Source organism: Eubalaena glacialis, chromosome 2 (genome assembly GCF_028564815.1).
Source record: "Eubalaena glacialis isolate mEubGla1 chromosome 2, mEubGla1.1.hap2.+ XY, whole genome shotgun sequence".
NCBI lineage: Eukaryota > Metazoa > Chordata > Mammalia > Artiodactyla > Balaenidae > Eubalaena > Eubalaena glacialis.
In genome coordinates this window covers 110678992-110704621 of record NC_083717.1, presented here as the reverse complement: position 1 = coordinate 110704621, position 25630 = coordinate 110678992, and the positions used below count along the sequence as shown (strand labels likewise).

At 41.8% G+C, this 25630-nt stretch overlaps 1 protein-coding gene across 1 annotated transcript in view; it reads left to right on the top strand.

The window, feature by feature from the left end:
* BUB1B (BUB1 mitotic checkpoint serine/threonine kinase B) overlaps positions 1 to 12548 on the top strand; it is a 56220-nt gene extending 43672 nt beyond the window's left edge. Inside the window, exons 16-23 of the mRNA XM_061182255.1 lie at positions 1695 to 1828; positions 2125 to 2265; positions 2622 to 2722; positions 4822 to 4971; positions 6593 to 6735; positions 9632 to 9803; positions 10593 to 10699; positions 12139 to 12548. Of these exons, the coding sequence (XP_061038238.1) occupies positions 1695 to 1828; positions 2125 to 2265; positions 2622 to 2722; positions 4822 to 4971; positions 6593 to 6735; positions 9632 to 9803; positions 10593 to 10699; positions 12139 to 12370 (1180 nt within the window). The 3' untranslated portion in view covers positions 12371 to 12548. The remainder of the gene's footprint in view (positions 1 to 1694; positions 1829 to 2124; positions 2266 to 2621; positions 2723 to 4821; positions 4972 to 6592; positions 6736 to 9631; positions 9804 to 10592; positions 10700 to 12138) is intronic.
* Positions 12549 to 25630: the final 13082 nt, after the last annotated feature.

Genomic DNA, 25630 nt, shown 5'->3' with positions numbered 1-25630 from the left:
CGTTCGGAGTTTGGAGGTAGGGCCCTGAGTGAGGTTCTAGGGGCGGGGCTTGGGCTCTGCGGGGCAGGAGAGAGACTCCGAGGGCAGAGGATTAGGCCCTGGAGCCCAACAGGCTTCCCAGTGCCTGACTGGACACGGAAGGCACTGGCCGTGTTACCTTCCGTTCCTTCATGCCCCTCCCGACGGTCTCCGGCAGGGTCTCCCCCACCTTCCCCCCACTGGGCCACTGGACCCCTAACCATGGGTGGGTCCCGCTGGGTGTAGGAACTCCTTCCCTCCCCCAGACACCCCTCAGGAGTGCTGGTCCCTGAGGTCCAACCTTTACTTTTGCTCCCCCTTCCCTCCCTCCCACTCCCTCAGGACCCGCACGTCTGGCGAGGGCCTCAGTGGGCAGAGGATCAGGCCCAGGATCTCAGCAGGTTCCTGGGGGTCCAAGTGGGCAGTGGAAACCTGGCCACTCTCCCTTTTGATCCTCTGCCCTCCTAATGGTTCCCCAATTTCCCCCTTTTGGCATGGGATCCCTTACCCTCCCCCAGGCGCCCCTGAGGGGCGCCATTCCGGTCCCCCCTCCACTTCTCTTCCCCCTTCACTCCCCCCACGCCCCATGTCCTACCCGGTGGCTGGGGCTTCCTCCCGTCCCCTTAGATGTCTGTGGTCCCCCACCAGTGCCTGGTAGGTGCCCTAGTTGTGAGGAGACACGAATTCCGCGTCCTCCTGGTAGTCATCTTGACTCCACTGGAGACTTGTTTTTTTAAAGTATCTTTTGATAGAGAGATGGAAATGAATAAAGAAGAGGGGGGAATGGCATAGAGAGCCAGGGACTAAGCCTTGTGATCTCTCCATATTTAAAAGTCACCTGATTTAAACAAACTTATTCCAGTCTTAGGAATATTCTTTTTTTTTTTTTTTTTTTTCCTCCCCCTGATTTTTTTAAATTTATTTTTGGCTGCATTGGGTCTTCGTTGCTGTGCGCGGGCTTTCTCTAGTTGTGGCGAGTGGGGGTACTCTTCGTTGCGGTGCGTGGCTTCTCATTGCAGTGGCTTCTCTTGTTGCGGAGCATGGGCTCTAGGGCGGGCTTCAGTAGTTGTGGCACGTGGGCTCAGTAGTTGTGGCTCGCGGGCTCTAGAGCGCAGGCACAGTAGTTGTGGCGCACGGACTTAGTTGCTCTGTGGCATGTGGGATCTTCCCAGACCAGGGCTCGAACCTGTGTCCCCTGCATTGGCAGGCGGATTCTTAACCACTGTGCCACCAGGGAAGCCCAGGAATATTCTTTAATTTGCCACTTTGTGCTTTTAAAACTGTATTTTCAAACTTTTTTCACATTTTCTAGCATGTATTCACCTTGAATAATTTCCCTTTTTCTTTCTTGACTTTTGCTTATTGAAGAGTTATAAAGTCCAAAGAAAGGATAAAGAGGAAGGAAGTTAGTGTCTTAGTTTTTCTCAGTCAGTTTAGAATAGATGTAGAATAAGGCATTTCCTATAGATTAGGTTAATAAAACATAAATTTAATGCTTGGCATTGCTTTTCAACCAGAGTAGATAAAGTTACCTAGATTCTGATTATGAATCTTTTTTTTTTTTTTTCAGGAAAATAATGGACTTTAAAATTGAGACTATTGAATAGCAAATAAAAGTATAATAAAGTTGATATAAATTACCCCCTTGAGGATTGACTCATCTGTGGTTCTTTCAGCCCAATTATTGAAGACAGCGGTGAAGCCACACACTCCTCTGGGTTCTCTGGATCTTCTGCCTCGGTTACAAGCACCTCCTCCATCAAATGTCTTCAAATTCCTGAGAAACTGGAGCTCACTAGTGAGACTGCAGGTAGGTTCATATATACCATTTGTAAACAAATATCTATATCCATGTCCAGTGAACACTTATTTATCAGAGCAAACCGAGGTATAAGTATTTCTTCTCTAGAAAAGTTGTCATAAATTGTGAAATCTCTAGAATAAGTGAGTACTAACTGAGTTCGGTATCATAAAGACCTGAGATAGATGAGTGTTGTTAGGTTAGCAGTATTGATCATGCAGTCATGGTTTTTTTTCCCCCTCCTCTGTTATAATACCCATTTTAAGTTTTGGGATAATTTTTTTTCAACTTTTTTTTTCCCCCAGACAGCCCTACTCAGTCACCCTGGTGTTCACAGTATCGCAGACAACTACTAAAATCCCTACCAGAGCTGAGTACCTCTACAGAGTTTTTTGTAGAAGATAGACCAATGCCTAATTTGGAAATAGAGAAGGAAATTGAATTAGGTAAGTGTCGTTGAATGCATGTCCTTTTGTGTATGACAGTATACAAATAAGTGATTATTTGTACTTGAATTTGATGCTTAAGTACAATCAATATTTCTAGAATGTAAGAAACAACATTATAGAAGTTGACACATTGATAAGTTCATGTCCCAGTAACAATAGGAATTCTGTCTTCCCCTCTTTCAATTTTTTTATCCCCTCTTTCAGTTTTTAAAAAATGATTTTGAAAAGTATTCTAGATGCTACTAACTGGCAAATATAAAGTGAGTGCCTTTAGCCCTTAAGCCAGGAAGTAAAAGCTAGGGACCTATACCTATTCACAGTGATTTTGAAATGGAATCAAACCTTCTCAACAGATAATGAGGATTATTGCATTAAACAACAATACCTGATATGTGAAGACTACAAATTATTCTGGGTGACACCAAGAAACTCTGCAGAGTTAACCATAATAAAGGTGGGACTGATTCTTTGTCATTTCAATTTCTTTGTAAATAATGTTGGTTGAAGCAGTAACTGTGGCCCCATGGTACCATCAGATCCTTTTCATAGTCTATAAGCTTCCTTATAGGAAAGTCAATGATGCATAAAGAAATCACTCACCATTATATGCCAAGATCAGATATCAAAAATGAGAGGGTATTGTGTAAATCTCTCAATGTGTCCAAACATGTCAGGTGTTACATCAATTTTATCTTTTTGAGGACATCTGAAATTTTCTGGCTCGCTCCAATCTGGACAAATTACATTCTAAGCTTGACACTTACACACACACACACACACACACACAGACACTATATTACCTTGAAATTTCCATTCACCATCATCCCAGGGATTCACATGATCTCTTTTTTATATTGAATGCCTAGTTACATTGGATCCCATTTTCTTCTTCTTTCTTGGTTTAAGTCCTCATATTTTAGTAGCTTCCTGAGAAAGGATGCATAGGATGTAAATTTTTTGAAACCTTGCATGTCAGAAAATTTCTTATTCCACATCTTTGTTTGATTGGTAGGTTGGCTGGATATTAGAATTCTAGGTTCAAAACTTTTTTTCTTTAGAATTTTGAAGATAAGCTCCATTAGCTTTTGGCTTCTAACCTTGCTTTTAAAATCTTTTGCCATTCTCTGTGTGATTTTCTTTTTTCCCCCTCTCTCTGGATCCTTGTAGGATCTTATGTTTGTCCCCAGCATTCTGAAATTTCACAATTACATGCTTTGGTAAAAGTGTATTTTCACCCATATGCTAGGCCCTTGATGGCCATTTCAATCTGGAAACTCCTTCAGTTCTGAGAAATTATCTTCAAAGAAAAAATTATTTCTTCCCCCCAGTCTTTTCTGTTCTCTTATTCTAGAATTCCTTTTATTAGGATTTGGGGTCTCCTGGACAGATTCTTTAAAAACCGTATCTTTTTTTCTCCTATTTTCTCTTTGTCTTTTTGCTTTACTTTCTGAATGTTTTGTCAACTTTATTTTCAGTCTTTTTACTGGGTTTTTCATTTCTTTTATCATGTATTTAATGTGTAAGAGTTCTTTCTTTGTAGCATTCTGTTCTTCATTTCAAAGATGAAATATTCCTTATCTCTCTGAGTATACTAATGATACTTTAATTTTCCTTTTTTCTCCCTGCATCATCTGTTTCCTTTTGTTTGTTTTGATCTCTGTCTTTCACATTAGAGGCTTTCTTCAAGTCTTTGGCTCTCTCTTCGTATTTAAGTGTGGGATGCTAGAAAGCCAGTTGAAAGTTCTGTTATATGGTGGGACCTTGACAGCTGTAGGCTTCACTGTACAATGATCTCACTTGGCCATTTTGTTGGAAAATCCCCAATCTTTGGGTCTTTTGAGCTTATCAGATTCCTCAGAGAAAAATTCTGGTTTCCTGCCTAAAGCATGTAATCCTGGCTGCTAGCCTCCTGAAAGTTGCACGGGGAAGTTAGTCTGGAGAGTAGAGGGGCAGGAAGGTGCATCTTAACATTTGACATATAATAAACTTTTTCCATTTGACATATAATAAACTTTTTCCTCTTCTCCATATGGTATTCCCACCCTCAACAGTGCATGGTGTCCTCTAGTCCAGAGCCCTTCTGTTTTATATTCTCTAGGAATAAACTTCTGGTCTTCAAGAATGAGAGAGAGGCAGTTGCTAGGCTGGGCTACAGGAGCAGGAGGGGAATCTGGGGACTGATGTTCTCTTTAACAGAGTTCAACCACTCCTGTTTTAGCTCCACCTTCACCCTTACTTCTAGAGGTAATTAGTACCACCAGTTTTATATTATAGGGAGATGGTCTTGTATAAATTTGGTTGCTCTCAGCTTTCTCCATTGCTAGAATCAGCTTTCTTGGGTCTGTTAAGTGGATTGTTACCTCTTACTATTTTCTTTCCGGCTTTCAGAATTTCCTGCTGCTCCGTCCTTTATTATAGATTTCTACCTTTTAAAATATCCCGTTACTGTTATTTCTGTTGGGATATAGGAAGAGCTGGAGGGAATGTTTTCATTCTGCCAACTATAACCATAGATTCTAATGACTCTTATTTTTAAAATATATTTTCTTACAGGTATCTTCTCAACCTGTCCCATGGGACTTTTATATCAACTTCAAGTTAAAGGAACGTTTAAATGAGGAGTGTGATAATTTGTGTATCTGTTATCAATACCAAGATGGCTGTATTGTTTGGCACCAATATATAAACTGCTTCACCCTTCAGGTTTGCAATAATATGAAAACATATCATTTAAAGTCCTCAAGTAGAGAGATTTGTGCTCCATTTAGCAAAGGAATTTAGTACAGAATTCCTGTTAATCTTCTAGAAATAGACCAATTAAATAATGAGTTAAAAGCATTGTTTTCTTTTTCCAAGTTATTTTGACCAAGAACTTCCTTTAACTTTTTATTATGTCAATTTTCAAACGTATAAAAGTACACAGAATTGTGTAATGACCTGGTCATCTAACTGTGATCATCACCAGCTCATGTCCACTTTTGTTTTAAATTCCTGGTCTGATAATTCCAACATCCCTGCCATGTCTGGTTTTGATGCTTGTTCAAATTGCATTTTTTGCTGTTTGGTATGCCTTGTAATTTTTTCTTGATAGCCAGGCATGATATACTGGGTAAAAGGAACTGCTGTAAATAGGCCTTTAGTAATATGATGATAAGGTGTGAGGGGAGGGAAGGTGTTGTACAGTGCTATGATTCATTGTCTTTTGCAGCGAGCCTATGCCTTTGGACTGTGAGCTTCACAAGTTTCTCAGTTTCCTACCCCCGTATCCCCCACCACCCGGCTTAGGTAGGACCAGATGGCTGGAGTGGGCTGGAATTGCGTATTTCCCTTCCCCAGGTCAGGTAGGCTCTGATAATGCCCCAGCAGGTTAGGCTCTGGTTAACTAGCTTCCCCTGAAGGCAGGCCTTGTTAAAAAGAACAGAGTGCTGTGGCCTGTTTCAAATGGTTCTTTTTTCCCCTCCCGCTACTGGAAGTGGGGAATTTTTCTATGATATTTACCGTGAGAACCTGGTCTGGCTCATAGAGGTAAAGTTCACAAAAATGTGGGGCCCCCCTGTGCTTACAGATCCTAAAAGAATCGTTGATTTTTCAGTTGGCTCAGCTTTTTACATGTTAGGACAGTGGCAACTTCCAAGCTCCTTATGTGAGGAATGGAAACCAGAGGTCTATTTTTGCCACTCTTGTTTTATCTATACTATCCCCCTGGATCATTTTTGGAACCCAAACACAATATATCTTTTTTGGCCACACCACACGGCTTGCGGGATCTCAGTACCCCAACCAGGGATTGAACCCAGGCCCTTGGCAGTGAAAGCCCAGAATCCTAACCACTAGGCCACAGGGAACTCCCCACAATATATCATTTTATTCTTTGGAATGTTCTTAAGAAAGTTTTACTGCCTTTTTTTAGTTTAGTGTTTCCGAGGTTTTTATTTCTCATCTCTCTTTTTAAATTGAAGTATAGTTGATAGACAATGTTATATTAGTTTCAGGTGTACAACATAGTGATGGTTTTGCTGCAATTTTGATGGTAATACAAATTCTCCAAAATGGTTGGAATGATGGTATTTTAAAACTACCGTTTATAGAGCACCTATTATGGGCCAGGCTCACCCCTGATTCTCTTCATCCATTATTTCATTAAATCCTTATAAACAATCTTATTGGAGAGCAGCATTATTAAAAATGGGACAAAAACCCAACGTACAAAGGAGCCGACATTCTAATAGAGAACAACAAGGAAGAGTACAGGGCAGCAGTAAGCAAGGTATTGAGTATAAGTCACCCCAAATTAAGAGATAGTTTTCTATCCTTCTATTTCCAGGATCTTCTTCAATACAGTGAATTTATTACCCATGAAATGACAGTGTTGATTATTTATAACCTCTTGACAATGATGGAGAAACTACACAAAGCAGAAATAGTCCATGGTGACTTGAGTCCAAGGAGTCTGATTCTTAGAAACAGGTTGGTCCTTTTCATTCTCTTATAATTCTATCAGCTTTGTCGTAAAACATGGGTAGTTACCATTCTCTTTTGCCTTTTGATAAATGCCATATTAATGAACACAGTATGATAAGAGAATATTTGCTACCTAAAAGTCAATAGTCACTGGGAATAGTTTAAAAGAATTCAAACAAAACAACACGTTGAGGAAAAAACTCAGAAAAAAAGAATTAACAACTCTATTGTGATGATTCCTGTCAAGAAGAGATGTAAAATCTGAATATTTGGGGATATGTGAAGTAGATTGTCTAGTCTTTCTTTGTGTGGGGCCAGTGCAGAGCTAACAAGGATGCTAGCAAAACTGAGGCACTGCTCAGTTTCAAAGACCAAAGCTTAAGTCACACCAAATTGAGGTAATTGCCAAGAGAAGTAGGTAAAACCAGAGTGCAAATGCAAACCATGCCAAGGAAAGGGGCTTAGTGTTCAAATTAAATCCAGTTTAGCCATCAGGTTCAAGGGGTGAGCACAGAGCAGGAAATAAGAAATGAAGCCCAAATACTAAGAACTGAGAAAATATAGACAACATTGAGGCATAAACAAGGCAAAGATGCTCAACAATTTTTGTTTTATGGAAAGGACTAGAGGACCAACACACCCTTCTAATAATGGGCATTGATCTCATGGTATTTGAGTGAAGCAGTCTGGTTTAAAGATGCTTTGTCTGCCCCAAGCCTGTGACTTGGGTAAGCAGTTAACTTTCTCTCTGAGGTCATTGGTGTACCCTAAAAGCTGGAATCATTCTTTACATTTCTCCTGACTACTTATTCTGTAAGAAGAAACTGAATTAGACTCTAAATCATAGTTGGCATGGAAATTAAAAGAACCTTCAATGTATTTCTGCAATTATAACCAAAAGAATTAGAGCATCCTACTTTCTTCCCTGAGATGGCAGAGTCCTAAAGGCTTCCCCAGGCATAATACAGCAGCATTTCTCATCCAGGGCACCATAGGTACTTTGGATGAGATAATTCTTTGTGCAGGTCTGGTCCAAGCATGCCAGGATGTTTTATATCTATTTCCCTGTAACTACCTCTCACCCAATTAAATACAAGTTACAATCCCCCAGCCATTGTGATCACCAAAAATCTCCCCATATGTTTCCAAATGCGAGAACCCCTGGTATAGTTTTTATTTTCGTTCTATTTCACAGCACTGAAATTACAGAGGATAGTGCTAGAGTTCTCAGGACTTTTCATGGAAATTGTAAGCAAAGAGATTTTCTAAGCCTTTTTGGGCTTAGGCATTTGTATGCTGTGTATTCAGATATCCTTCTCTCAGTCACTAGAGGACTCCAGGAAACCACATAGTGTTGAAGGGACATTGCCTTTTATTTTGTCACAACTTTTCAAATTTGATAGGAAATTTCATATAGATTCACAAGGAATTGAAAGAGCCTTTTTTTTTTAACATCTCTATTGGAGTATAATTGCTTTACAATGTTGTGTTAGTTTCTGCTGTATAACAAAGTGAATCAGCTACATGTATACATATATCCCCATATCCCCTCCCTCTTGCGTCTCCCTCCCACCCTCCTTATCCCACCCCTCTAGGTGGTCGCAAAGCTGCGAGCTGATCTCCCTGTGCTATGCGGCTGCTTCCCACTAGCCATCTATTTTACATTTGGTAGTGTATATATGTCAATGTTACTCTCTAACTTCATCCCAGCTTACCCTTCCCCCTCCCCGTGTTCTCAAGTCTATTCTCTATGTCTGTGTGAAAGAGCCTTTTGAAATCATTTAATGCAGTTTCTACATTGTGTGTGTGTGTGTAAAATGAGATCCAAAAAAGTGGAATGTCTTGCCCAGGGTAACAGTGAATGGATGATTAGAGAGCTAGGAGACCTTCCTGCTTCTTTTTATTATTCTCAGAAACATTTTTCCTACCTCTCCCAAGTTTTGAAAATATTTGGGAGTTATAGTTTTATGATGGCCAAAAACAAGTTGTAGTAAGGAATCATAAATTTTAAAGTAAAATAGATCATTCTGTGCTGTGGAGGTATATGTGATAGGATTAATCAAAGCCTGTATTTAGGAATATAAGACCTGCCACTGACATCAATCAGGGATTTGAAAAAACCAGCTGAGAAAGCAGAGAAACAGAAGGAACACATAAAAATAATCCATTTTTTCCCCACATAAATAGTTCCTATATCTCTTTGGAGAATAGGTTTATTACATGGACTAGATACGCCTGAGGAAAATCAATAGTGAATTAGTGCTATAAAGTTCTTTTCTCTTTTTTTTTTTTTATAAGGAAACAGGATTGGAATTACATATAAGAGGAAGACAGAGTATGGTATTAATTTAATATAAACAGGATGGTTTACAGTATTTTGTAAAGGTATCACTTTACCAAAAAACAGCCTTATGTTGTTTTCAGTTAAACTCTGGGAAGGAGGGATCTGAATGACACTCGCAAAGCCTAATCTAATAGTAAACAAGAAAGACTGTGACATCTATAAAAGCTTAATTTACTCCATCATAATTCTTGTCAGTGTATAAACCATTGCTGTTATATATGTTAATATGTACAGTGCAAGACAGAGGCCTGCAGTCTACTTCCAGTATTTAGTTTATATAATATGGAAACTTGATAAATGTTCTGTGGTGGCCATGCACAATGGCTTAGATATAGCTTGGGTCACTAAACTAATCTTAACAATCCCCAGTTGGGTGGATACTGCCACTGCTCTTACAGGTGCATTTTCATAACTAACCACTGGAGGGAGCTATTGGCATAGCTAAGGCACACCTGCAGTACCTCCTTTTTTTTCTTTCTTTTTTTTTTTTAAAGACCAGCTATGCAGCTTCTTTCATGGCCTATTTTTATTATCTCCTTCTCTTACATCTGGGCTTAGAATCCACGATCCCTATGATTGTAATAAGAACAATCAAGCTTTGAAGATAGTGGACTTTTCCTACAGTGTTGACCTTAGGGCACAGCTAGATGTTTTTAACCTCAGCGGCTTTCGGACTGTACAGATCCTGGAAGGACAAAAGATCCTGGCTAACTGTTCTTCTCCCTACCAGGTAAGTGTAAAACAAGCTTGAGCAAATATGGAGAGGGTTTCTTAATCTCTTTCTTACCTAGATAAGCCATGAAAGCTAGTGTTTAATGATATTGTCTCTCCTGGAACAGATGACCTAGTTTTCAAATATCACCAAGTCAAGCAAAATGTACCATTTTTCTGTCACAACACTGAGGAATTTATACATACACGTGCAGACACATGACTAACTCAGTAACCTAAGTGTCAGGGCCATTTCTACCACTTATCTGTGTGGTCTTTTGTAAATCATTTTCTGTGATCTTCTCTGTAAAATAAAGATAATAATAAGCTCTGTTTACATCAGAATTCTTGTGAGGATTAAATGAAATAATGTATATAAAAAGGACATTAGGACAAATATAAAGTGTTTTATATGGTGGCATTATATGCAGAAATCCCTTCTGACTCAGCTCTGGATATATGGCATTTTGCTGATTGAATATGTGGCATAGCCCTGAACTAGTCATGTAGAACACATTTAGATCACAGCTGGAGTCCATGCAAATTTAGTAGGTGTACAAATTTGAATTTGACAGTCCAGATATATTTGTCATCTTTTGTTCTAGGATAATTACTAGAGTTGGCTCTACTGATCACTTCTTTGGGGAGTTTCTCTCTTTACTGTAAGGATAAGTAACAGTCTACTAAAATGTATGTCATAAAATAAACTTAGCTAAGCACTATAATACCTGTCAACTTCCTACATAAATAAATTGCCATGTCAGTAGCAGAGAATGATTTTAGCTGATGGTGCTTTTTGTGATTTCAGGTAGATCTGTTTGGTATAGCAGATTTAGCACATTTACTGTTGTTCAAGGAACACCTGCAGGTCTTCTGGGATGGGTCCCTCTGGAGACTTAGCCAAAATATTTCTGAGTAAGTATTGGTGATTTCAGGGTCTTTGACTGTCCAAATAATGTTCTGTTTATCTTGGGTGCTCTCTCTGCTTTAATAGCCTTGGTTTCTTAGTCCAAATGCCATGATTTCATTAATTTTAACCAGTTTTCATTAGAGTATCAGTGGAGCACCTTGTGCAGGACAAAGGAATTGTTAATTAAAAATGGGAATCAAGCTATTCGGACTTCAGGACATCTTTCTGGACTTAGATGTATCATAGACATATAAACCATGACTAGAGTATGGAAGCCTCTCAATTTAGAAGGCTTAATAGAAACATTTTATGAGAATAATTTTCTAACCAATTGGTGTTAGTCTTATGGCCCTTTTTAATAGCTTTTGTCAAAAGTTAATAAGCATCTCTTGAAGAAAGACAAATTTCTAAATTACCTACTAATTTTAGGCTATTATTTATTTAATGAATGGGTGAAACCAAAGCAGAGAACTGAATCTCCTTGGTGAGGAAGTAAATGCTCTCTTAATAACAGCTGCTTGGTCTCAGAACCTTAGTATTCCCTCAAGCCTGCTTATAATACTTTTTAAATATCCCATGTTCTCCCTTACCTTATCATAGCTATTAACTTCGCAGAATAAGCTTACCAATCTAAAACTTACTGATACATTCTTTGGTTAAAAGAAAAATCAGAGTTGAAAATTTAACACCCCTTCACCTCCATTTTCCCCTCCCAACAATTGAATTGTATTTTTTTCTTTATTTAATTCAGAATTTGGCCAGTCTTATTTGTCTCTAACATGTACTTTCAAAATAGGTTTGAAATATAATGTAAGGCATATAGGATAGATTCAGGTTATCTCCAGTTGGTTATGGTCCTAGGTGGGTCTTACACAAACAGAAGCAAGTGGGGTCAGGTGGGGTTTCCTAACAGCCTTGCCTTATACAATAATAGAAGCTTCTCTGATCTTTTTAAAAAAAAGGTGCAAACATCATAGATTTAAGCAGTAGTTACTTCAGTTGAGCTTAGGATTCTGAGAAGGTTGTGAAGATAATAAACCACTGGGCGGGGGGAGAGAGGAAGCTGTAGTCTTTCTAATGACCTAGACTTTAGGAAAGTTAGAAGAGAAGAGACAAAATTCGTCTTTCTTCTATTTGTAGAAGAGAAATGCTGCATCTTAGTACATGGAGGAAATTTATAGATTCAGATGAAAGATTTTCTTTCCCTTTATGTGCATTATATTATGGCTTTTCCCACTATGGTAGTCTTTTTTCTTTTTTTTTTTTTTTTTTTTGTAGTTTCACCTTGGGTTTTCAAATGACACTACTTGAATGATCTCTAACCCTAGAGTTAGGTATTACCTTAAATCATGTTGGTGCATAAATGTACCACTGAGTTAAACACAGAAAGAATTCTAACTCCTATATGCCTAATCTTGATGAAAATGGTTTCATATATTTTTAGGCTAAAAGGTGGTGAACTGTGGAACAAATTCTTTGTGCGGATTCTGAATGCCAGTGACGAGTCCACAGTGTCTGTTCTGAGGGAACTTGCAGCAGAAATGAATGGGATGTTTGACACCACATTCCAAAGTCACCTGAACAAAGCTTTATGGAAGGTAGGGAAGTTAATCAGTCCTGGGGCTTTCCTCTTCCAGCAAGATAGGCAGTCAAGTCTCTCGCAGATTCCTGCCTAAAACCAATGGTGGTACTGTGGAACACTGGACCTGTATATGCTATGATTTAATTTAGGTACACTACTAACACTTTTCTGCTTTTTGGTAGAAGTATATTTCTAGGTAACTGGCATTTTCTACTCAACAAGGTACCTCCTCTTGGCCTTGTCTAACTTTAACAAAGAACTGTTTTATTATAAATGGATTCCATATTAATGGGTACCTTGTTGTCATTTAACGCATTTGTCTCAACTTTTCCCTGTGCTTTTCCCGTTTGTAATTTGTGACCTGTACCCTTAATGATCACTATGTATTTTGTAAATAATAAAATAGTATCTGTTAAATTTGTGCTTCTAACATCTCATCTACTTTTTGCTAACTAAGGTAATAAATGGCCTGATTTTGCAGACAGGAGCTACTTTACCATGGAAATGTATATATTCTAGACTTGGAACTGTTATGATAGGATCGTAACGAGACAGAATAGCCAACCATTCCTTTAGGTGTTCCTGACCTTCCACTAAATGGTCTAGATTGAAAAGTAGATAAAATGGTTTACACAAGGCCAAATTTTCTTAAATTTCAAGGGGCAAAATTGTTTGTTTTTATTATATTTTAATGTTTTCATTTTTTATCCACCAAGCCCCTTGGTCTACTTATATAATCTAGCAGTGCTGCTGCTACTTGGTGTCTTGATTAGGACTGTGCGAGCTAGGAAAGAAAAGGTTTTGAATGGGCTTTAGCAACCTTTCAGAAATGGAATAATTACCATTCTGTTACATGCAAAATGACTTGGTGGGGGCACGGTTAATGAAGGAATAGAAGGAGATTTTGTTGTTTGGAAGATTTGAAGAGGCAGAATTTTAGAGTAAAAAGATGACTTTGAAGCATGGAATCATTTGGGAGAGAATAGGTCTAAATGAAGTATTAGACTGCTAAACAGAAGCATGAATTACACCAGGTCTTGGGTATAGGGAAGGAAATTGGTAGAAAAGGGCAATGAAAATTAACTATTTCATATCTAAATATCAAAATTATCAAATGTGCCTCTATGCTGGTGCCTGATTTTTTTTTTCACTCTAGTTGTCACTGTTACTGCTCTAAGATTGCTGGAAAGCAGAAGATTCTAAGTATATCTCAGCTAAAAATATTTAAGCATATATAGTTGAAGCACTGAAACATGACTTGGCTCTGAAGGATAATCAACTTAGAAATTTTTTGCTCTTAACCAAAATATGATTTTTCAAACATTTTCATGTTTGCTTCTCGTACAACTAAGGATATGAAATTATATATCTGTATCTTTTATGTAATCGAACCCATCTACCCCTCTGCTCTCCTCATTTCTCAATCCACCTCTTTGACACACAAAGTCATTTGAGGCTGGATGGTAAATTTAGATTCTTTCTCAACATAGGCTTAGCTACCATCTAGTGAATTTTTCAGCAACCTTGACAGCAAGACTGACAAACCACTGCTTTATGGATAAAGCTTTGATTCTGAAAGTCCACTCTGAGGAGAGGGAGGAAAATCTGAGGAAGCTAATTTATTAGAGAACTTGCAACTATTTTGCTACCTCTTCCTCCTTTCCCCATCCCCTCCAATCCTGACCTTTCTTTGTAGAGGGGAGAAAATAATACCTGACCAATTAGGACCTATGATGTCTTCGTTTTCTCTTTGAGCATAAAACCACAAAGCAGGCACATTTCCGCTTTCCTTATGTTTTATGTTGTTTGTCTTGGGAGAAGGAAGCGGAAGCCTCTATTTGTTGGCTGAAGCTTCAAATGGTTCTTATTTCTTGTCTCACTAAGGCAGAAATATAATGATAGACCTGAGGAAAAAAACATAACTGAAAAGACAGGATCTTCACTTTTGTTTGAAAAGAGACCATGGAATATATAGTGCCTCACCATTCACAAAGTGTACATCCACTAATCTTCTACCACTGTTAGAACCTTCATCCCCTTGTGACAGCTGTACAAGAAACCTTCCACCCAAGTCAGAGTGCTCTAACTGATGCCAAACCTGAATCTGGAAATAAAAAGATTTCCTTTAGCATTAGGACTTTAGACTATTAGTTGGGCTATTATCTCAAGGTAGATAAGAAAGCCTTTCAGAGGGTTAGCACAAAGCACTTTGAAATGACTCTTGTGTTAGGCTAAAATCTTTAAGCAAAGACAGCAAAGAAATGCTTCTTGTCTGTTGCATTTGGAAAAGAGGAATTCTTCCTCCAGCTGCACGAACTCATACCAAATTCACTTCCAATCTGGCTCATAAAAGTAAGATTTCCCTAGTGAGGAAGATGCGTTTTTAAAAAAATTTTTAATATGGCAAACTTCGACCTCAATGAGGTTCTTGTTTCCACCAAAGACACAAGAAGCTATGAATATTTAATAGGATAAAGGTGGCATTTCAGAAAACTGGTGTTGAAATAATGGATTAGAGTTTGAACTCTATCACCAGCGCCACCACTAGTTCATACAGCACCTTTGTGCAAATTAGAAAAAGTCCCCTTCCTCTAGCAGGTTCAGTACCTCCCTGTGCACCATAGCTTGACTGGATTTCAGTCCCCACTTACCCTCTCAACCTGGTACCCTTGTAAATAAATTGCACAGCCATATGCAGTGGTCTTTCCCGTTTCACAGCTTACCTGCAAAAAAAATTCTAGATAGATCAAAAATGTTAATGTAAAAAACTGAAAATATAAAATAGTAGATGACTTTGTAATTTTTTGTCTGTGACATAACACCAAAATTTATCCAGGAAGATTGCTATTTATTACTATAATAGATAAAAAATAAAACCTGACATAGTCACCTGTCTCTCCCCTCCCCCCCCAAAAAAAAACCCTAAACGCAAACTAGGAAAAATTACTTGCCACACGTTTGCATCATTTTTCACTTGCATTATCTCAAGGTCTCATAACTAGTCTCTCTGCTTCCCCTACCCACCTCCAGTCAAATCAGAACCCTCCAATGGCTTCCCATCTCACACAGCACGAAATCGGAAGACTTCTCACAGCCTGCAAGACCCTACCAGGTCTAACCCTGCTATTCCCTCACCTCTTCCCTGACTCCTCTTTCCCTTGCTCACTCCACTGTAGCCGGCCTGCCTCCTTTCTGTTCCTTAAACATGCCAACTAGTTTCCCTCTTTATGAACTTTTTGCTTTGTTTCTTCTGCCTGGAATGTTCTTTCCCATAACTTCACATGGATTACTCCCCTACTCCCCTTCAGATGTCTTCTCAGATCTCCACCTTATCAGAGGCCTTCCCTGGCTATTCTGTACAAGTAGCGTCCCACACACACACTGCTGTTCTGCTGTTGCTCTCTATCCCTCTTACCCTGCTTTATGTTTTCCATAGCACCTATCACCTATTTTTTCCATAGCATATATATATATACTTTGTTCTTCTCCCCTGTATCCTACTACTAGAATTTAAGCTCCTTAAGGGCAGGGATTTACTTTGTGTCTTGTTTTAACCCCAGTGCCTAGAGCACTGTCAAAGCACTATTTTACCTAAGGTACAAAGAACTTTCTTAAAAAATTGAAAACCAGTAGAAATAGACAAAGGGCATGAACAATCCACTAAAAACATTTTGATGGCCAGCATGTGAGTTGTTCACTGTCATTCCTATTTAAATAAAATGCAAAATAAACCTGAAATTTTCATCATTCAGATAGTAAATGGTTGAAAATTGTGTTTGTGAGGGTGAGGGGAAATAAGCACTCATGTTATTAGTGGGAGTGCAAATTGGCACACTATTAGGAGGTGATTTGGCAATGTTTATATAATTTAAATATTCATTCCCTTCAGCTGAGAAATTTTTCCTAAGAATTTATCTTAAAGAAGCATTGGCACAGATGCTCAAAGATAAAGCACTGTTTGTAACAGTTGTCCTCCCTGCTTCCAAGGCTCATTAGTCCCAGAGGGATAATCCATGTGACAGACCCTGGGAAAAGAGTCCTGGAACTAATGCAGAGGTGAAGTCAGACAATTTCTGTAGATGGCAGGGATGCCTTGACATTGGTGCCAAGAAGATTGGTGCCCAATCTTCCAATTTGGCATGAGCCTGTAGAGATGGCAGAACCTGAGTTAGGCTTTGAAAGTTGAATTCCAGACATTTCAGCTTATGTTTAGGAAAAAAAAAAAAGCTGAGGGGAAAAAGTGGTTGCCTTTGAGGAGAGTAGGGTGGAGAGAGGAACAAATAAAGGCTTTTACTTTTCAATTTGTGCATTTCTGAGCATTTTGAACATCCTGATTACTTTTTGTTATGTCTATGGGATAATCTAGGCTAAGAAATTATGGGCTATGGTTTTGTCATCTTTTCCCTTCTCTACATTAAAAAAACAAAAAGCCTAATAATATGTGTTAGGTTTTTTTTTAGTGGGAAATTTGGGAGACTTTATCATCCAAATATAAAAGCAAGATTAATTTGGAATTAAAATGAGAGCGTGAAAACAGTTTTAAATTATTGAAGATAATATATCTAAACTTCTGTTTTTAGTACGCTAAAAATTCATACATGTTCAAATGTTTTATAATGTTTCTATTCAAGGTACGCTTTCTAAAATTATCATCTTCCTACTGTTACAAGTTCCGATGTCTGGGAACAAGGGATTGAATTACATAAAACTTGACTTTTTTCAAAACAAAATACATTTTATGGCTTTCGTATAAAAACTTGAGTTTCCACAAACTGACACTGTATGATTAAGAAAGGAACAAACAATGATGAACTCAGGCTAAATGTCTATAGACATACTTTTTTCCTGTCAAAGCATACTACTTCCAATAGTCTTGTGCTTTAGAGGCTCCTGCGTCAGACTTGCAGCTGCCTAGCAGTGTTGTCCACTAAATTCAAATTGGCTTCTCCATGGGGAGCAGTGGTTGCCCAGTCACACTGCTAGTTCTCAAACCCCTTGTGAGCAAAGGGCTGTGTGTCTATTAATTTTATATAGTCCTAGAAATTAGTAGTGAATTAAATATGTAGTGAGTTAAAAAAAATAAGTAGTGAATTAAAATGTTGGAAAATAGCGGCCACAAGTTCAAAAACTAGCTATATTAGAGTCTTGGTATGGGGGGAAAAAATCTATCCTAGGCTGTAGATATGCCTGGAATCATAATCTCACTTTCATTTCTAGTGTGTCACTTTGTGTGTGTTTCTTTAACCTTCTCTTGTAATCGACTGCTGACCTTACATCACGATACACTTCATTGTACTGTTTACTCTTTTCAAAATTAAATGTTATTTTCACAGGTATGTTTATTCCATCAAAATGTGTACTTTATTTTCCGTGTGTGTATAATTCAGCCTCTCATTCATTCGAAACAGTTACGTGAGTCAGTGTATGCTGCAATTTCAAAGTAGTTTAATCTTACTGGCCTGGTCATGTGATGCGTTTTATTTAATTGCTTCAGTCCTGCAATTAACAAAGTGAGGATGACATTTCATAATAACAAATACCCATTAAAATCTGTGAACAAAAAGACGAACATACATTTGCTTTTGCATTTTAAAATAAAATTGAAAAAGAAATCTGGTAATGCTAGAATAAAGTGATAAAAATATTGACAAGGATGACACATGAAGGTTCAGTGAGACTGGCTCATTCCAGGAAATGAGACAGCTAAGGGTGAGTACATGTGTGGTACAGCAAGTCAAGGAGTCCCAGTGAATCTAGGGGATCAGGCAGACAGAAATAGGAGCTAGGCAGAGCAGACAGACGTTAACTAGCATTGCTGGGAGAGACCTTCCTGATCAACTACCCTGCCACTGAACAGGTAAGGAAGCCACTTGCTCAGGACTCGCCCAAGCAGACACATCCAGAACCCTACCTAGCTTGTGGACCAGTGGTGTAGGCCACTGGGGCAGCCCCATAGCGCCTGCCTGCATTGTATCATCAGTTGCCTTGGACAGGTACATGTACATGCCTTACCTCTCTAATACAGTTGAGCTCTTTGGGACAAGAACTGTGTCTTTTTTTTTTTTTTTTTTTTAAGTTTTCCAGAGAAAGTGAATTTTAATATATTTTTCTTAACCATATTTGCTTATTTATTTATTTGTTTATTTTTATTTTATGGCTGTGTTGGGTCTTCGTTTCTGTGCGAGGGCTTTCTCCAGCCGCGGCAAGTGGGGGCCACTCTTCATCGCGGTGCACGGGCCTCTCACTATCGCGGCCTCTCTTGTTGCGGAGCGCAGGCTCAGCAATTGTGGCTCACGGGCCTAGTTGCTCCGTGGCATGTGGGATCTTCCCAGACCAGGGCTCGAACCCATGTCCCCTGCATTGGCAGGCAGATTCTCAACCACTGCGCCACCAGGGAAGCCCAGAACTGTGTCTTTTTATACTCTAGTTACATCTTGCACGTGGTGCTCACATTATAGGGGGTCAACTTCACAGGCCCAGGGCCTGCTAGAACCTCCTCAGTATTGAGATGGCCCCTTGCCTATGGTGCCAAACCAAATGCTAATAACATGGTTAGAGATGCTGCCTCTACAGCCAGAATGCCTGGGTTTGAATCCTGGCTGTGTGACAATGAACAAGTTACTTATCCTCTCTGAGCCAGTATTGTCCTCTATGAAATGAGGATAACCTGAGTGCCTACTTTACAAAGTTTTGAGAACTAAATAAAGCTTTTAGTACAATGCTTGTAGATGTTTGTATTGATTTAGTTCTAATGTGGTCTGAAGTTCTCTAGAAACCTCTCGAGTAGATTAGAATCCCAGCTAGATTGGAGCCTTACTGTCGTTTGAATTAATTTACAGTACAGAGTACGGCTAAATCTATAATATAATAAAGGTAGGTGAAAGAAACATGGTGTTCTCTAATCTAAAGGGGAAATGAGTTTCTACTGGGAGTGACCTTCAGGGAACCAAGTATTTGTACTTCAAGAAGACGGTCTCAAGATAAGCCAGGTACCAAGCTATCAGGAAGGTCCATCTAGTCCTGTCTTCAGCCCACAAGGCTGTTTCAGTCCAAAGGTGGTCTCTGGCTCGCAGCTCTCTGCTGCTTCTGTGCCATGTTCAGAGCACAGGAATCTTAAATGCTGCCTCTGGTCCTGTTTGCTCTGACAGTACGTAACAGGCAGGTCTTGCTGCCCACATTAGTGGGAAGCAAGATGCAGATCCCTTTCCTCTAGCCACCTGCAGATGCATCTCACTCCTCTCCCCCACCAGGGGAAGCACTTTCTGGCTTAGGGTGCAGGGTCTACTCACCCCATTTAAGGCCAAGACATTTAGTCTCTTCCTGAGATTCTTGCTGCTAGAGCTTAGGCTTTCAGAACTATTTCTATATTACCCTCTGCTACATCCCTCTCCTGAGCCAGTGGATAAAAAGTGACCACTTGCTTAATAGGAAAAAGGAAAGACAGAACATAGGAAGCCCTATAAATTCGATTCATGAACTGGAAAACCTGGGCTCCAACCCCAGTTCTGCTCCATACTGGCTTCTTGATCAGGGCAGGTCAATCTGCCATCTATAAATTAGTGCTGAGGCTTCTACCCCAAAGGGCTGTTGTGAGAATTAATAACACAGTATATTTGCTAAACATGAAAATTTCATGGCTCCTGGCAAGCAGTGGATTTGTCTCTGTCTGCCCAGCAGCCAACCCAGAGCCGGGCACAGGAGGCAGCCGGAGCTGGTGTAATCCATCGTGGAATCTAAGCTACAATGGAGATGCCTGACATTCTTATTCACTCAGGCCTCCAGCTGCAACCTGTTGACTCCTGTTTTACTCTGTTGATACATGTTCATTTACCCCCTTCAGGACAGCAAATAATCTCTTGGAATGTGGCAAAGATGTTTAGCCAATGAATGTTTTTAAACTCTACTGGGGCTCCACATTTAATGACAGGCACCATGAAGGATATAAAGAAATGTAAGGCATGCTCTCTCCCTTCAGGGAGTTTATAATTTAGTTAGCAGAACAGGATATTACAGGTTAAAAGCCAAGAGAATATAGAGAGAAATAAATCAAAGGACATCTCAAGGTAAAGCAGATGGAGCAGATGTGTTAGGACACTGAAGAAGTGAGGGTCAGCATGGGTTAGGGTGTCCTGGGAGCCATCAGGGCATGGCAGGGATTGGAGCTGGTCTGTATCGGGTAGTTTTCAGCTGCAAAAATCAGAAAATCAAAACTAGCGTAAAGGGTAAGAATATCTGTTATCTCACATAACAGCCTGAACCCAGCAATTCATGGAAGACCCACGTTGTTTCCACCTATTCTGCCATCCTCCGCATGTTGGCTTTTGTCCTCAGGCTGGTCCCCTTCTAGAACCCAGTTGGCTACCACAGCAAGCTCAACAACTTGGAGCAGCACAAGGAAATTTTTCCCAAAAACTCTCCCAGCAAACTTGCACTCCTGTCTCGGTTGTCACATGCCTAGGGCCTAAACCAATCCCTGGCAAAAGGAAGGGAATTAGCAAGACTGGTTTAAACTAATCAAGATTCACCCCTAGGGCTGCTGCTGGGGAGGGGCCCTTCCCTGAGCATACAGGAAGGAGAAGAGTACACATCCAAATAAGTTGGGTTTCTTCCAGCAAGTAAGAAGGGACATGAGATGGATTTAGAGAGGCAACCAATAGTGTCTGCTGCATGGGTGGTGCTGGGAAGGAAAAAGGCATGACTTGATAGGAAAATAGCATCCTGGACTCTGAAACAGATTGCCTGGGTTCAGACCCCTGCCCTGTCACTTAGTGACCTGAGCAAGTAAGTTAACTTCAGGTCTTCGTTTCTTCACCTCTGAAATGGGATAGTAATAATTCTCACATAGATTGTAAATTTCATGAGGACAGAGACTTGTCTTTTTCATGAAGTTATCCCCAGCACCTAGCACAGAGCTTCGTACCCAGCAAGCACTCAGTAGATATTTATTGAATGGATTCATTAATTGGATTGTTGTGAGGATTTAATGAGTTATTGTGTGGCATAGGCTTAGCACAGTGCACAGCCTATAATATGTGCTCAAGAAAATGAGTTTTTAGCCAGTCTTTGACACAGTGGGAATCCTCCATATATGTCCTTTTGCTGCTTTGCCATCACTTGTGCTGCCAGATTTATCACTAGCCCTTGCTCATTGCAGCTGAAGCTCAGGTGTGGCAGGAAGGCTCTGCTCCTGGGGGACTGGGCCTGGACTTGCAAAGGCCTGTGTACTTGGGACTCTGCAGTTTGTAACTCTGCTCTGACCGGTTTCTGAGCCAGCCCTCATGTTACCATTAACCCCTCAGGGTCAACCCCCTAAAGCCCCCCGGAGACCAGCCTAATTCACTTCTAAGGCTATATGTGCCACAGTGAAGAGGGGGCACCCATTTCCCTGACAGAAGGCTTTTCTTTTTCACTGTGTCTCACGTGAAGTTAGAACTGTCCCAGCCAGTTTCTGCTAGTCCCTCCTTTTCCCTGCTCTGACAGAGGGGGGCCAGCCCCTCCCATTGAGGCAGCTCCCAGGAAGGCTTATCTATGGGAAATGCCGCTGCTGGGCCTGCTGCCAGCAGCTGAACTGGGCGTTGAGGGCTGACTCCCCCCTGAAGTCTAAAGGCCTTGTCCTTGTGGCACAGCAGTGAAAGCCAGCCAGAGGCAGCACTCAGCCCCGTCAGAGCATGTTGTGGCCAGACCCCAACTGAGTGGCTCCCTTTAGCCATCTGTGCAGTGTCTCCCAGAAACAGTCATGCCAAAGCTCCCCAGGGAGTTCCTGCCTCGGCACAGATCCTGGCTTTGCCACTTTCTAGCTGATCTGGGGAAAGTTATTTAGACACTCTGAGCCTCAGACTCCTCATCTGTACGAATTGGGATAATAATAAAAGAAAAAAAATCCTTGGTGTTTTGAGGATTCAGTGAACTAACAGGTGGAAAGAGCCTAGCCGTCCTATGCCAGGAACATGGTGAATACTTTATAAAAATGTTTTCTTCTGCGGCCACCTCCATCTCACGAAACCAGGAATTTTCACAATTCCATAGACCAGATTCTGGAAAAAGAATTCCATTCCCTATTCACTTACTTGAAAAATCCTGTTTTTCCAGAGAGGAAACCCTGGAGGTTAACAAGCAGAGACCCTAGCCAGGGTCACTCTGAATCCTGATGAGATTCAGGTCGACGCTTCCCTCCCTCACGTCCCCAGCAGCGTTGTGACAAACGGGGCAAGAAGGGAAGACCATACGAAGCGGTGCCCACCTTCTGCTTCCCAGGCCATCTGCTAACACTGCCATCTTCTCTGGGTCTGTCTCCCCGTTGGTCACCCTATTACCCTTTCTTCTTGCTTCCCCCAGTTGCCCCAGAAGCCGGGGCACTGTGGGGTGGAAGCATGGGGGACGCTAGACCAGCTTCTCAGGGAACAATCCCTGTCTTCCCTCAGTCTGTGCCGCGGCCCCTTGGCTTCCTCCCCACCTCCCCTGCCCATCAGCATGCAGGCAGGTTCTGCAGCCCAGCCTGGGCTACCGGAAGGCCTCGTCATTCCCTCTTTGCTTCTAGGCAGAGGGCCAGCGTTGGGCCTTCTGATCAAGGCCAGAGGGACAGTGGCAGGGCAGCAAGGCCGTTGGCCGGCAGCAGTAGTAACTCCTCCGGGGCTTTTCCAATTTGCTTTTGTTGAAGAAGAGTTCCTGGAGAAATTCCCTAATACGCAGCCCGGCAGGCACTCCTACTCCATGGAGCGTGGTGGAGAGAATTCTGCCAGTCACAATCTCGGCCCTCTGCCAGCTGTCTTGCACACACCTTGCCCCGCTACCAGAATACCCCATTACCCTGGCCTCCCTGCCCCCCTCCACACCCACAGGAGGGAGAAGGAGCAGGGCAGGAGGAGAGGCACAGAAGGGGCCCAAGCATCCCTGTCTGACAAGGCCCTGATGCTTCCTTCCCACTGAGGACCACCCCCAGGACTCGACTGGTCACTCTCCCTTTTGCTACTGACACCTTGAAGGGTGGGTGGGTTCTCTGGAGGCATCTCCTCCCTGGGAACCCCACCTGCCCTGCGGGAAGCCATTTGGGAAAACCTCTTGAAGGTGGGGCGCCTGCCTCTTACCTGGAGGCCCAGGGCTGAGGGGCACCTCTGAGAATACCAGCCCTGGAATGCAGGTCACAGGCCCCAGTGACAATACCTGCTCCTTAATACCAGCCCTTCCTTTCTGGAGCCTGCCCCAGCTTGGGATGGTAGGGGGTGAAGGCAGGCAGATCTGTTCCTCCCTTCCTGGCCCTGCGGCGAGAGATGCTGACGAGTGTAGGCAGGTGGAGACAGGCCCACACAGCCGTCAGAAAGGCCCGTGTGAAGCACCCTCTATACACACAGCACAAGGGGGGCGGGAAGTGTGGGGAAGAATCTAAAGATCGAGAAAAAGTTGGCAGTAAAAAGGCATTTTTCCCACATGCTGGAACCCTAGACTTTGTTTCTGAAACTTGTTATTCTTAAGGAAAGCCGGGGAAGCATTCGTCTATGAAAATGTGAGGACTTCGCTGTTAGAGGGCCTTTCCAAACCCATCCCCAGACAATTTGTTTAAAGCCATGCAGTGGGACATTTCGGTGTAAGCAGTCAATCCAACGGAACCTGACTCACCAAAATGGTACAGATGAGGCAAGTTGCTTTTGAGGCTTTAAGTATATCTCTATTTTCAAAAGCAAAATGGAGAGTAAAGTGAAAGACTTTAAGTAATTGTAAAAACACCATTTTGGCTGATTCACATGCCGCCACTTCCTGGGAGCCAAGAGTAAAAGGAAGAAATGCCCACAGTGACAGCACCACTGCTGCCTTGGACTCAATTACAGATACGTCACACTCGGGGCTTGACCTAGAACGGGCTGCGTGGGCCGCAAAGGGAACAACGGGCCTGTGAGGAGGAAAGCAGAGCTGCAGTCCCGACTCTGCCTGTAATTTCCTCTGTGGCTTTGCTGAGTCACTTAATCTCTGGGGGCTGCAGTTTTCTCACCTGCAGAAGGCGGGGCAGGGCTGATGATTCTAGAGTCCCTTTCAGCTGTGATTCACTGTATTCCAAGTAAGGGTGACCAGAGCACAGAACCGCTTCATGCATTCACTCATTCAACAAAGTTTGCGAGGGCATCTACTATGTACCGGGCACCATGCTGGGTTTCCTGCCCTCGAGAACGCAGCCTGCTGGGGTTAGCAGAGGTGACTCTGCTGGCATAAGGAAGGGCACAGGGCATACCACTGGCCCAAGAACACAGGCATCTGGCCAACTGCCTCCTACAACAGGCAGCCAAGCCTTTGCAGGATTTCTTCCATTGGTTGGCAGATCCCCCTTTTCTACAACCTGTGAGGAAAGGGATCTAGGTTGGCAGGTGTCCTCACCAAATCAAGAAGCCATGCAACGTGATGGTAGAGGAACGAGTTCCAGTCTGTGCAGGCATCAGCTTTCAGAAGTCCCTGAAGACAAGACAAACAGAACCGACAATGACGGATTATCATGCTCAGGAATTTTAAAGGATGAGAAAAAGCCAAGACCCATGGTGACCCTTGGCTGGTTTTTGGCCTCCAGCACCCTAATCTTCTTCCCCACCTCATGTGCGTAATGGGAACAATTGACCAGGCTACCCTCCCCTCCGCCAGGCCAGAGGTGGACACGTGACCTGAGCCTCCAACCAGACTCCCCCTCCCCCTGCTCTTGAACCAGGTGCCGAGGTGCGTCAGGTGGAGCGCGTGGTGGGAGTACCTTCCGTCCAGGTGGGGGAAGCGTGGAGACTGTGGAGTTAGGTCCAATGTCTAGAGACCGCAGGGCTGCCCGGCTTCTGTCCTGGACTTGATTCTCCAGACTTCTCATCAGTGCTGGGAGTTAGTTACCTGATGGCTGTCAAAAAGTCCCTTTCCTGCTCAAGATGGCTGGTCATTAGAAAACCTAACTGAGTTTTTATGATTAATGCCACATGGTCCAGTGCTGTGCAGCTCAATCAAAATGTCTATGTGTGCAGCCTGAGACTGTTACATGGGAGGTGACTGGAGTCATGGTTTGGAAGATTGACCTGCTGCTGTTTGGTGTGTGGATAAGAATGAGCCACAAACAGCCCAGCCATGAAGCTGAAAGCTGAGAAGAACATTGATGTTTTCTGAGCTCTCAGGATGAGCAGTTCCTGTGCTAGGAGCTTTGTTCATTTATTTCCCACCACCCTGTAGTCAGGTGAAATCATCCCCCATTTTATGGATGAGGAAATTGAGGTCCAGGTGGTTAAATAACACGCTAAAGGTCACTCAGCTGATGAACGGTAAAGCTGGGATGTGAACTCAGGAGGAAAAACTCAGAACCTGGGCTTTTAACCAAACACCACGTTGTTTCCCTATGGAAGAA